At 45.9% G+C, this 12147-nt stretch overlaps 1 protein-coding gene across 5 annotated transcripts in view; it reads right to left on the bottom strand.

Moving 5' to 3' along the window:
* Positions 1-12147, bottom strand: part of LOC117508788 (kinase suppressor of Ras 1-like) — a 230879-nt gene that overhangs the window by 47677 nt on the left and 171055 nt on the right. For all 5 annotated transcript variants that reach the window (XR_004560194.1, XM_034168619.1, XM_034168617.1 and 2 more), the window contains exon 9: positions 3427-3601. Coding sequence is in view for 4 of the 5 variants with exons in the window: in XM_034168619.1 (XP_034024510.1) it covers positions 3427-3601 (175 nt within the window). In the remaining variant the exon portion in view is untranslated. The remainder of the gene's footprint in view (positions 1-3426; positions 3602-12147) is intronic.

Here is a 12147-nt window from a genome sequence, read left to right as displayed (position 1 = left end):
AGAGGGCGCTGCCGCCACGGACACAGCCGGGAGTGACAGCTGTCACTCATTAATTCCTGACAGCTGTCACTCATTCTTCATCATCTCACTCCATAAAACCCAGACGTCATCTCCACCTCATCACCGAGATATCGTACTTCTATGGAGGTAATATTCTCTGCCAGCATTCAGTGATTTCCAGAGCTATTGTGTTGCAGCTGTCAACCATAGGACCGGCGTGGGTCACGACTGTTTCGTCCTTCGTCTCGTCAGATAAGTGGTTATCTCAGATGCTGCACGAGTGTGTGTTAAAGGTGGAGGTGGCATTCCCACCGTTGTTGTTACGGGGTGTACACACACCCACACTTGACTGTCTTTGTTCTTCGCCAGCAGTACCAGATCCGACAGTCGGGGACGGTGATCACCTGGGAATTCGGGACTTGGCGGCTCCAGTATTCACCAGGTTCGGTGGCGGCGGAAATCGTGTGGTTCCGGCTCTTCTCAGGACAGACGTCTTCTATCCTCGAGCCTGCCCACACGTCACCTTTGTGGATTGACTGTTATCAGATTCTGAGATTGTCTGTGTATTCGTTGTGCACCTTCACAACATTAAATTGATACTTTTTGGCTCATCTATTGACCGTTCATTTGCGCCCCCTGTTGTGGGTCCGTGTCACTACACTTTCACAACACTCAACACTGCATTTAATCTATTATTAGATTCAGTTGGCTTCGCTCAAAATGTAAATGAGCCCACCCACCATTTTAACCGTACTTTAGATCTTGTTCTGACATATGGCATAGAAATTGAAGACTTAACAGTATTCCCTGAAAACCCCCTGTTGTCTGATCATTTCTTAATAACATTTACATTTACTTTAATGGACTACCCAGCAGTGGGGAATAAGTTTCATTACAGTAGAAGTCTTTCTGAAAGCGCTGTAGCTAGGTTTAAGGATATGATTCCTTCTTTGTTATGTTCTTCAATGCCATATACCAAAACACTGCAGAGTAGCTACCTAAACTCTGTGAGTGAGATAGATTATCTCATCAATAGTTTTACATCCTCACTGAGCACAACTTTGGATGCTGTAGCTCCTCTGAAAAAGAGAGCCTTAAATCAGACGTGCCTGACTCTGTGGTATAACCCACAAACTCGCAGCTTAAAGCAGATAACCCATAAGCTGGAGAGGAAATGGCATCTCACTAATTTAGAAGATCTTCACTTAGCCTGGAAAAAGAGTCTGTTGCTCTATACAAAAAGCCCTCCGTAAAGCTAGGACATCTTACTATTCATCACTAATTGAAGAAAATAAGAACAACCCCAGGTTTCTTTTCAGCACTAGCTGCGGTTACATGGACCAAAAGTAATTTGATTGAACAACCAGAGTGAACAATCAGATCAAAATCACACCATGTAAACAGCTCCATCTGATTAGAATAGCCCAATCCGATCGAAATTACGATCGGGTTAGAGGAGGTGGTGTAACCCTGTTTTTAACCCGATTGCGTTCCATGTAAACGGCACGTCGGATTGTCCACCTGTGAGGAGCCTTACTGTGCATGAGATAACTAAACAATGACTGAAAACTAGAACAGAATGAAAGGCCAAAGTAAAAAGTAACAAAGAAAACAAAGTGACAAAACAGAAAATAACCACATGATGAAAATGAAATACCTAGTGAATCATAAGAATAAAGTGGCAAGAAAAACATGACAGAAAAACACACGATGAAAATAATAACTAATAAATCAAAGCCACAGCAGATGGGAAACCACGAAAAGGGGAAAAATAAGGGTTCAAGGCCCTGACCTGGCCCAATCCCTGACAGCCATAGGTATTAAAGGCACTGTGCTGCAGTGGTTTGAATCATATTTATCTAATAGATTACAATTTGTTCATGAAAATGGGGAGTCTTCTTCACAGACTAAGGTTAATTATGGAGTTCCACAAGGTTCTGTGCTAGGACCAATTTTATTCACTTTATACATGCTTCCCTTAGGCAGAGTTATTAGAAAGCATTGCTTAAATTTTCATTGTTACGCAGATGATACCCAGCTTTATCTATCCATGAAGCCAGAGGACACACACCAGTTAGTTAATCTGCAGGAATATCTTTCAGAAATAAAGACATGGATGACCTCTAATTTCCTGCTTTAAATTCAGATAAAACTGAAGTTACTGTACTTGGCCCCACAAATCTTAGAAACATGGTGTCTAACCAGATCCTTACTCTGGATGGCATTACCCTGACCTCCAGTAATTCTGTGAGAAATCTTGGAGTCATTTTGATCAGGATATGTCCTTCAGGCTTTTCAGGCTCCTCTCCTGTGGAACCAGCTCCCAATTCAGATCAGGGAGACAGACACCCTCTCTACTTTTAAGATTAGGCTTAAAACTTTCCTTTTTGCTAAAGCTTATAGTTAGGGCTGGATCAGGTGACCCTGAACCATCCCTTAGTTATGCTGCTATAGACGTAGACTGCTGGGGGGTTCCCATGATGCACTGTTTCTTTCTCTTTTTGCTCTGTATGCACCACTCTGCATTTAATCATTAGTGATCGATCTCTGCTCCCCTCCACAGCATGTCTTTTTCCTGGTTCTCTCCCTCAGCCCCAACCAGTCCCAGCAGAAGACTGCCCCTCCCTGAGCCTGGTTCTGCTGGAGGTTTCTTCCTGTTAAAAGGGAGTTTTTCCTTCCCACTGTAGCCAAGTGCTTGCTCACAGGGGTTCGTTTTGACCGTTGGGGTTTTACATAATTATTGTATGGCCTTGCCTTACAATATAAAGCACCTTGGGGCAACTGTTTGTTGTGATTTGGCGCTATATAAAAAAAATTGATTGATTGATTGATTGACAACAGCCATTTCTATCCTTTTTGCAAATTCCACCATCTGCCCATTCCCTGTCTTATTTTCTCTTTCTGAACACCAAAAACAAGACAGGGAAGAAATGTTTCTTAATGCACCAAACATGAGCTTTGTGCCTAATTTCACTCTGTGCATGGCTATACAATGACAATGAAGGTGTTCTATACTAAAATAAGATGCATATACTGTATCAATCTATCATGAAGGCTATCATATAATTAGAACTATACTACTTTATGATTTTTTTTTTGGGGGGGGGGGATCTAGTATGAATCTGAATCTTAAGGTGATGTAAGATTTTCTTGATGCCCTTTCTAAGAAGACTTGGGTCCTGGACCCTTTTGTTGGGAGGCAAGAGCACTAACACTACCCCAAAAATAATACTGTATTATTTTCATTAAATAATATATAGTTTATAACCATTTGGAAAATTTAATAGCAGAAAACAGAAATCTCTTTTGCTCTTACTATGCTTTTATGTATTGTTGTTTTTTTTTTTTTGAGAACTTCTCAAGTACCCATAGGGAAAGTCTATGTACCTAAGTGCATATGAGTGTCAGTGGTGTCACAGTCCTGACCTGGGAAGTCAAAGCAGTTGTCCTGGGGGCCCCGGGGTGACGGGTTAAGTGGCGGAGTGGCACTGACGCTGGAGGTGCTGTTGTGTTGGTAATGGACCGGGGAGGAGGGTGAGGAGGAGGTGGCTGAAGAAGGATTACTGCTGGAGTCCAACCGGTTTAAGGTGGAAGGTGCTTCCTGGCAATACACAGATGCACACACAAACATACCCTACATTACTCGTGTGTGTGTGTGTGTGTGTGTGTGTGTGTGTGTGTGTGTGTGTGTGTGTGTGTGTGTGTGTGTGTGTGTGTGTGCGTGAGACAATCAGACATGGGTGGGCATCTCTGGGTCAGCCCTATGTTGGTTTTCATCCTATATCTCTAACAGGAGTTTCTCAGTTGCTACAGCTAAATATACATCCTTTTGCAATTCTATCCTGTGGTGTGCCCCAAGGTTCCCTTCTGGGACCTATTTTATTTGCACTGTATTTGCTCCCACTTGGACACACCTTTAGTTCTTTTGATGATGTCTCATATCATATAGCCGTGTGCCAGTGGGCAAAGAAAATTTTGAAATGTTCAAAATTTCTGTCATGTATTAATTTCATGCCACTTGTGTAAACTACAGGGAGAACATGCAAACTCCACACAGAAAGGCCACAGGTGGGAAATGATCCCATGACCTTCTTGCTGTGAGGCAGCACTGCAAACCACCGTGCTGCCAATATACATATTATAAATAATTAACCTTGAGACAAGATTACAAATGCATTCTCCACCACACGACGAGCACGAGACGACCTGAAGCTGTAGATAATTTCTCTGTGATTCTGGGAGCGATGAGAGAATGATTTCATCAGCCAAGTTCTGAGAGCAAATGTGTCATCAGCTATGAAATGATTATTTTTTTTTATAGCGTGGCATCAAGTGGTACAATACGCTGCATCAAGTGGGACACACTGGCACAACGAATTGCGTGGCAGTGCGGGGATGAAATTTGTATAAATGTCAAGGTGTCTGTCCTTCAAAACTGTACTAATGTCATAAAAACAGCATGGCTGTTAACTATCTGTCACTTAAAACAGCAAAAACTGAAGTTGTTGTTTGTGTCCCTGAGGAGTTTGTTCTCTCAGTGATTATGAACCGTGGCTCTCTGTCCTCTTCTATTCACTCAGCAGCCAGAAATCTGGGTGTTACATTTCACCAGGCTCTCAATTTTGACACACGTTACCCGTCTTGTACAATCTTGCTTCTTCCATTTATGGAACACTGCCCACCTTAGATACACTGTGTCTCAAGCTGAGCTTAAAATGATCATCCATGCTTTTATTTCATGACTATTGACGATTGTAATTCGCTGTTCCCTAGCTTCAGTAAGTCTTCTCTGGATTGCTTATAAACAGTCCAGAATGCAGCTGCAAGGCTTCTTACAAGGTCATCTAAGAGGTCTCATGTGACACCCATTCTGTCCTCTTTGATTCCCCATTCAGTTCAGACTGCAATTTAAAATATTGGTGATGACATTTAGAGCTCTGCAAAGTCAAATGCCACTTTACATCAGTGAACTCTTGCACCCTTATGTGACAAGCAGGTCCCTGAGGTCCTCAGACCAGAACCTGTTGGTTGTACCTAGGTCAAGACTGAAGACCAAAGGAGACTGTGCATTTGAGATTGTGGCTCCCAAACTATGGAATGCACTGCCACTGCATCTACATTCTGTGGGCTCTGTCGGTGTCATGATTGGACTTGTGGGGTCTGTTCGGGTTTTGTCAGTGTTGCATTTGCTGTCTTTTTGTTCATGATTGGGTTTTGTGTTTGGGATTTGTCTTGTCTGGTGTCTGTGCGTTTCCTTCCTGTCCTCCCTCCTGCTTGCCACGCCCTGTTCCAGATCCACCACACCTGCCTTGCATTTCCTCCTAATCATTCCCTCTTTATTAGTTGCATCTTTTCCCTCACATCTTTGCAAAATTATTGTGCCTTGTGCCTTTTTTGAGCGTTTCTTCAGAGTATTTAGTCCTGTTTCTACCTTGTTGTGTTTTTGACCTGCTTGCTTGTGTTTTGGACCTTGTTTTTTGCCTGATGCTTCAGATACTGCTGTTTGTAATGGCCAGTCTTTTTGTGCACCGAACCCTGCTTGAACTCTCATTAAACCCTGTTTAATTTCAGCTCATGTCTGAATCCTGCAGTTGTGTTCAACCACCTTGCATCACAGAGTCTGACAGTTGGAAGCTCAAGGCCCACTTGTACAGGCTTGCTTTTAACTAGTTTTATGTTACTGCTGTTTCTGTGCTTCCATTTTATTTTTTCAATGTAAATAACTTTGTGATTTTATCTTGAAAGGTGCTATACAAATAAATTTTACTTACTTACTTACACACAAAAATAACATCTACCGGATGGCCACTGGCAAAATAATGAATACGTACAGGACAAAACAAAAGTGCGACCAATGGGAATGTCTGCTCAAAGTTTTGAGCATGCACAAAACTTTCCAACAGACTCACTGGATGGACATCAGCTGATAAACAAAGCACTTAATGAATGAGAAAAGGATTTGTACAGGACAAAAACGGTCACAACTGGGCATCTAAATTTAATTTCCATTGCTTATACTTTTTCCTCAATTTGTCACAGTGTGACACCTGCATTATGCCTGTTTCCTCAGCCACACTACCAGCTTGTTTAAACATGGACACCTTTGTTGTACAGACAGCTGCTTCCTTGTGTTGTGACAGTAAAAGTTTAATCAGATACAAATAAAAAGTGTTTGAAGTTTTCACTAATGTTGTTCTCTACTCAGGAGTTTGAATATGAAGTAAATGTTCTGTAGGTACTGCATGCATTAGGCTGTGAAACACAATCGGTTAAGAGGGTGGGGAGGGATGTGCATATACGAGCAGCACTGGGGCAAATGCAATCAGTATGACGATTGCTGAAGCTATTGAAAAAAATCGTCCATTATAGCACTGGAATTTCCCCAGTTAGGTGCATGTATGCATCTAGTTATAATCCTAGAGCATTAGTTTAGCAGTTAGATGAGGAGATCCTAATTTTACTGAGAAATAAAGCGGCTCTAACATCTTTCCGAGTTGTGTGCCGAGGTTTCCAAAGCAACATCTCTATGATTTACTGCAAATAACATCATGAAATACTAGTTAAACGTTTGGACACAAGTGACTGAATATAACTGATTCTAAATTAAAATCCACATGAAAGTGTAAGTGCTTGTAATGACTATAATAAATTAGTAAATAGCTACATATCAATAAGTTATTTATAGAGCAGTGATATTCAATAGTGTGATAGAGAATTGCACCTTCATTTAAATCAACATGGTGTCTTATATTCAAATCTAAAGAACACAGTATTAGCTTTGAGTCTGCACCAGGTTTTGTGGAGGACTTGGTTTTCAAATACAGCTCCAACTGTTCTGTGTAGGCAGTAAGGAAAAGTTAGGAGTCATCATGGGGAATCCCCAGCAACATCAACAACAATAACAACAACAACAACAACATATCTGGCTGCTCTCGGTGATGAACTTGTGTCCATTTGATGCCACAAATGTAGGAATGTCTTGGCAAAATACAGAAGACTTGTATGAGGGTTGTGTGATGTGTACATGCTCAGAGAAACAGCTGTAGGAACATATTTCAACATAGGAACATATGCCTGTCGCCTGCGTCTGATTTTAAGTTCAAAGTTCTTTTTTTGTATGTTTCTGTCAAAGTACAAGTTAATAAATTAAATAACATTGAAAATGTTAAAAATACATTAATATTTGATGGACATAGCATTTACTCTCTTCTTCAAAAATGACACACAGTAGTTTTTAATCCAGGGAAGCAGTGAGTTTTTCTATCATGCTGACAGTTTTGTGTTTCCAACATTTTTGAGTGGGATTGCATTACTTTTTCTTTTAAAACAATATAACACCCAACTGACTTGTTTGAACAAGAGCTGAAAATGGATTGATTTGTCACGCCTGCTCTTTTAAATGAAAAACTTTCTGAAACAGTTTTTCACTTCCCTTTTTCACTGATGATGTGCCCCTCCTCCTCTCTATCCCTCTTCCTCTCCACCTCTTGACCCCTCCTCCTCTGCTCTCTCTCTCTCTCTCTCTCTCTCTCTATCCCTCCGCCTCCCTCACTGATCGCTCACACCGGCTGTGGTTTTTCAAACTTGGAGCTTTTTGGAAACATGAAGCCTTTCAACTGTAAAATAAACTGTAAATTTCTGAATGTATCATCAGTTACGGACACAGAAGAACCTCTGGATTATTTAATGTAGGATTTTCATGGCGGGGTTTTTTTTCCTTCAGCTCAAAGTGCTGTTTTCAGCTGCTGCCATTCACAGCACTGTGGCCACAGAATGCGCTGACTCTGATCTCTGCTGTTTGGGATTTGATACAAAGAAAATGAGAAGTATATTTTTTACTTTAATTATTGGTTTAAAATTGCAAAACTATGACTCTATAAGCTTGAAATACAATCAAACTGGTACATTTTCAGCAACATTTCAGTTAATTTTTGGAAATTCTGTGCTGGGCGACACAGCCAATTTGAACCCGAGAGCCGTATGGAAATTTGCAGTACCGGGCGGGGCCACCGGGTGCCGCCACCATGACTAGAACCCTGGTGTCAAACATCTTACAACAATTTCAACTATGGCAGAAAACTCGCCAATATCACATTGATACAAACAACTACAACTGTTGTGTGGGCCGCCAGAAGAGGAGGTACTGCTGGCCCACCACCAGAGGGCGCCCTGCCTGAAGTGCGGGCTTCAGGCACGAGAGGGCGCTGCCGCCACGGACACAGCCGGGGGTGACAGCTGTCACTCATTATCTCATGACAGCTGTCACCCATCTTCACTTCATCATACTACTCCATAAAACCCGGACGTCATCTCCACCTCATTGCCGAGATATCTTTGACCTGTTAAGGTAACTTCTCAGCTGTAGTCAACTCTGACAAATAATCTGAGTTCTTTTTGCAGCCGTTTTCCTGTGGTGTTTCCTTATCTGCTGGATTGGCGTTTGGTGTGATTAGCGACGGCTTCGCCTCACACCCTAACCAGATAAGTGGTTAAACAGGAGCTACACGAGTGTGTGATTTGAGGTGGAGGTGGAATCTCCACCATTGTTGTTACTAGGTGTACACACACCCACATCTTATTGTTTCTGCTCCTCACCAGCAGTACCAGATCCGATACTCGGAGACGGTGGCCACCTGGGGACTCGGGACTTGGCGGCTCCAGTATTCTCCAGGTTCGGTGGCGGAGGAAATCGTGTGGTTCCGGTTCTTCTCAGGACAGACATCTTCTATCCTCGAGCCTGCCCACACGTCATCTTTGTGGATTGACTGTTTGCAAAATTCTGTAGTCCTCTGTATTGTGGTTGTGCTCATTCACAACAGTAAAGTGTTCATATTCGACTCTTTCATTGTCCGTTCATTTACGCCCCCTGTTGTGGGTCCGTGTCACTACACTTTCCCAACAGGATATCTCGGCCAGCGTCATGGATCCCGAGGGGCGTCACCCATCTGTTGAACAGCCAATGGAAGAGCAGGGTGCACAGGCGTCTGCAGGAGGCGTGATTGGTGAGTTGCAGCAAATCCTCACTGCCTTTACCGCTCGGTTGGATCTGATGACCGAGCAAAACGTCATCCTTAATCGCAGGATGGAGGCTCTCACCGCACGGGTGGAAGCGCGCGCTCAGGGCGCTGCTGCAGCTCCTCCTCCTGCCGACCCAGTGCAGAATATAGACGTTCAACTGGTCGCTCAACGACCCCCCGCCATCATCCCCTGAAGCATACATAAGTCCCCCAGAGCCGTACGGAGGTTGTGTGGAGACGTGTGAGGACTTTCTTATGCAGTGTTCGCTCGTCTTTGCACAGCGTCCCATAATGTACGTGTCTGACGCCAGTAAGGTGGCTTATGTAATTAACTTGCTTCATGGTGAGGCACGCGCTTGGGCTACAGCGCTTTGGGAGCAAAATTCATGGCTCCTTACCACTTATACTGGGTTTGTGAGGGAGTTCAGAATGGTTTTTAATCACCCTAACAGAGGAGAGACCGCTTCAACAGTGCTGCTGTCAATGAGACAGGGGCGCCGGAGCGCAGCCGAGTATGCAGTCGACTTCCGCATCGCGGCTGCGAGGTCTGGCTGGAATAACGTTGCGCTCCGCGCCGCCTTCATAAACGGACTGTCGTCGGTCCTGAAGGAGCACCTGGTAGCGAAGGAAGAACCACGGGATTTAGATGGGCTTGTTGATCTCGTTATACGGTTAGACAATCGGTTGGAGGAACGCCGTCGGGAGCAAGGCGAAGGACGTGGCCGGGCACGCGCCGTCCCTCTCCCTTCCGGGTCCGAAAAGGTTCCGCCCTCCCCACGCTCCACAGCCTCAACGCTCCGTGTGGCTACAGCTCCCCCTGCTGACGAAGCTATGGACACGAGCAGGGCCACATTTTACAGACAGAGGAGGCTGGCCCGCGGGGAGTGCTTTGTCTGCGGCTCGAGTGAGCACCAGCAGAGAGACTGCCCCAAGCGGTTTAAACACCAATGCCCGCCCCTAGAAACTGGGCTTAGGGTGGGCCAAGACATTCACGTGGGACACACACATATTTCCACACGACTCCCAGTTATAATCCTGAGCAGGGATTTAACCCTTCAAGCCCCAGCACTGGTGGACACGGGGTCAGAAGGGAATCTGCTAGACAGCAGATGGGCTAGGGAGGTAGGGCTCCCTCTGGTGGCACTCCCTTCGCCATTGCAGGTGCGGGCACTAGATGGCACCCTTCTCCCTTTAATCACGCACAAGACACAACCTGTAACTCTGGTGGTGTCTGGAAATCATCGGGAGGAGATCGTTTTTTGTGACTCCTTCTACCTCCAGAGTGATTTTGGGCTTCCCGTGGATGTTGAAACACAATCCCCGGATTGATTGGCCGTCTGGGGTGGTGGTTCAGTGGAGCGAAACCTGCCATCGGAGGTGTTTAGGTTCCTCGGTTCCTCCCGGTTTACAGGCTAAAGAGGAGGTCAAAGTCCCTCCCAATCTGACGGCGGTGCCGGTTGAATACCACAATCTTACTGACGTCTTCAGCAAGGATCTGGCACTCACCCTTCCCCCGCACCGTCCGTACGATTGTGCCATTGATTTGATTCCAGGCGTGGCGTTCCCATCCAGCAGGGTGTACAACCTCTCACGACCTGAGCGCGAATCAATGGAGACCTACATCCGGGACTCATTAGCTGCCGGGCTAATCCGGAATTCCACCTCCCCGATGGGTGCAGGTTTCTTTTTTGTGGGCAAGAAAGATGGCGGACTCCGTCCATGCATTGATTACAGGGGGCTGAATGAGATTACGGTTCGCAATCGATACCCGTTGCCCTTGTTAGATTCCGTGTTCACCCCCCTGCATGGAGCCAAAATTTTTACGAAGTTGGATCTTAGGAATGCGTATCACCTGGTTCGGGTCCGGAAGGGAGATGAGTGGAAGACGGCATTTAACACCCCATTAGGTCATTTTGAGTACCTGGTCATGGCGTTCGGCCTCACTAACGCCCCCACGACGTTCCAAGCTTTGGTTAATGACGTCTTGTGGGACTTCCTACACCGATTTGTCTTCGTATATCTGGATGGTATACTCATCTTTTCTCCGGACCCTGAGACTCATGTCCAGCATGTACGTCAGGTCCTGCAGCGGTTGTTGGAGAACCGGCTGTTTGTGAAGGGTGAGAAGTGCGAGTTCCACCGCACTTCTTTGTCCTTCCTGGGGTTTATCATCTCCTCCAACTCCGTCGCCCCTGATCCGGCCAAGGTTGCGGCGGTGAGAGATTGGCCCCAACCAACAAGCCGTAGGAAGCTGCAACAGTTCCTCGGCTTTGCAAATTTCTACAGGAGGTTCATTAAGGGCTACAGTCAGGTAGTTAGCCCCCTGACAGCCCTGACCTCTCCAAAAGTCCCCTTCACCTGGTCGGATCGGTGCGAAGCCGCGTTCAAGGAGTTGAAATGACGGTTCTCGACTGCACCAGTTCTGGTGCAGCCCGACCCTAGCCGCCAGTTTGTGGTTGAAGTGGACGCCTCTGACTCAGGGATAGGAGCCGTGCTATCCCAGAGCGGAGAGACCGATAAGGTTCTTCACCCGTGTGCCTACTTTTCTCGCAGGTTGACCCCGGGTGAACGGAACTATGACGTCGGCAACCGAGAACTCCTTGCGGTGAAAGAGGCTCTTGAGGAGTGGAGACACCTGTTGGAGGGAGCGTCTGTGCCGTTCACGGTTTTCACTGACCATCGGAACCTGGAGTATATCAGGACCGCCAAGCGGCTGAACCCCAGGCAAGCCCGCTGGTCACTGTTCTTCGGACGTTTTGACTTCCAGATCACCTATCGCCCCGGGACCAAGAACCAGAGATCGGATGCCTTGTCCCGGGTACACGAAGACGATGTCAAAACAGAGCTGTCGGATCCACAGGAGCCCATCATTCCGGAGTCCACTATCGTGGCCACCCTCGCCTGGGACGTGGAGAAGACCGTCCGGGAGGCCCTGGCACGGAGCCCGGATGCCGGAACTGGGCCAAAGAACCGACTCGACGTCCCACCAGAGGCCAGAGCTGCAGTCTTGGATTTCTGGCACGGTTCCAAGCTCTCCTGTCATCCAGGGGTGCGAAGGACCGTGGCAGTTGTCCGGCAGCGCTTCTGGTGGGTGTCTATTGAGGCCGACGTCCGGGAGTATATCCAGGCC

This window comes from Thalassophryne amazonica, chromosome 4 (genome assembly GCF_902500255.1).
Source record: "Thalassophryne amazonica chromosome 4, fThaAma1.1, whole genome shotgun sequence".
In the NCBI taxonomy this organism is placed as follows: Eukaryota; Metazoa; Chordata; class Actinopteri; order Batrachoidiformes; family Batrachoididae; genus Thalassophryne; species Thalassophryne amazonica.
This window is presented reverse-complemented; position numbering and strand designations above follow the sequence as displayed.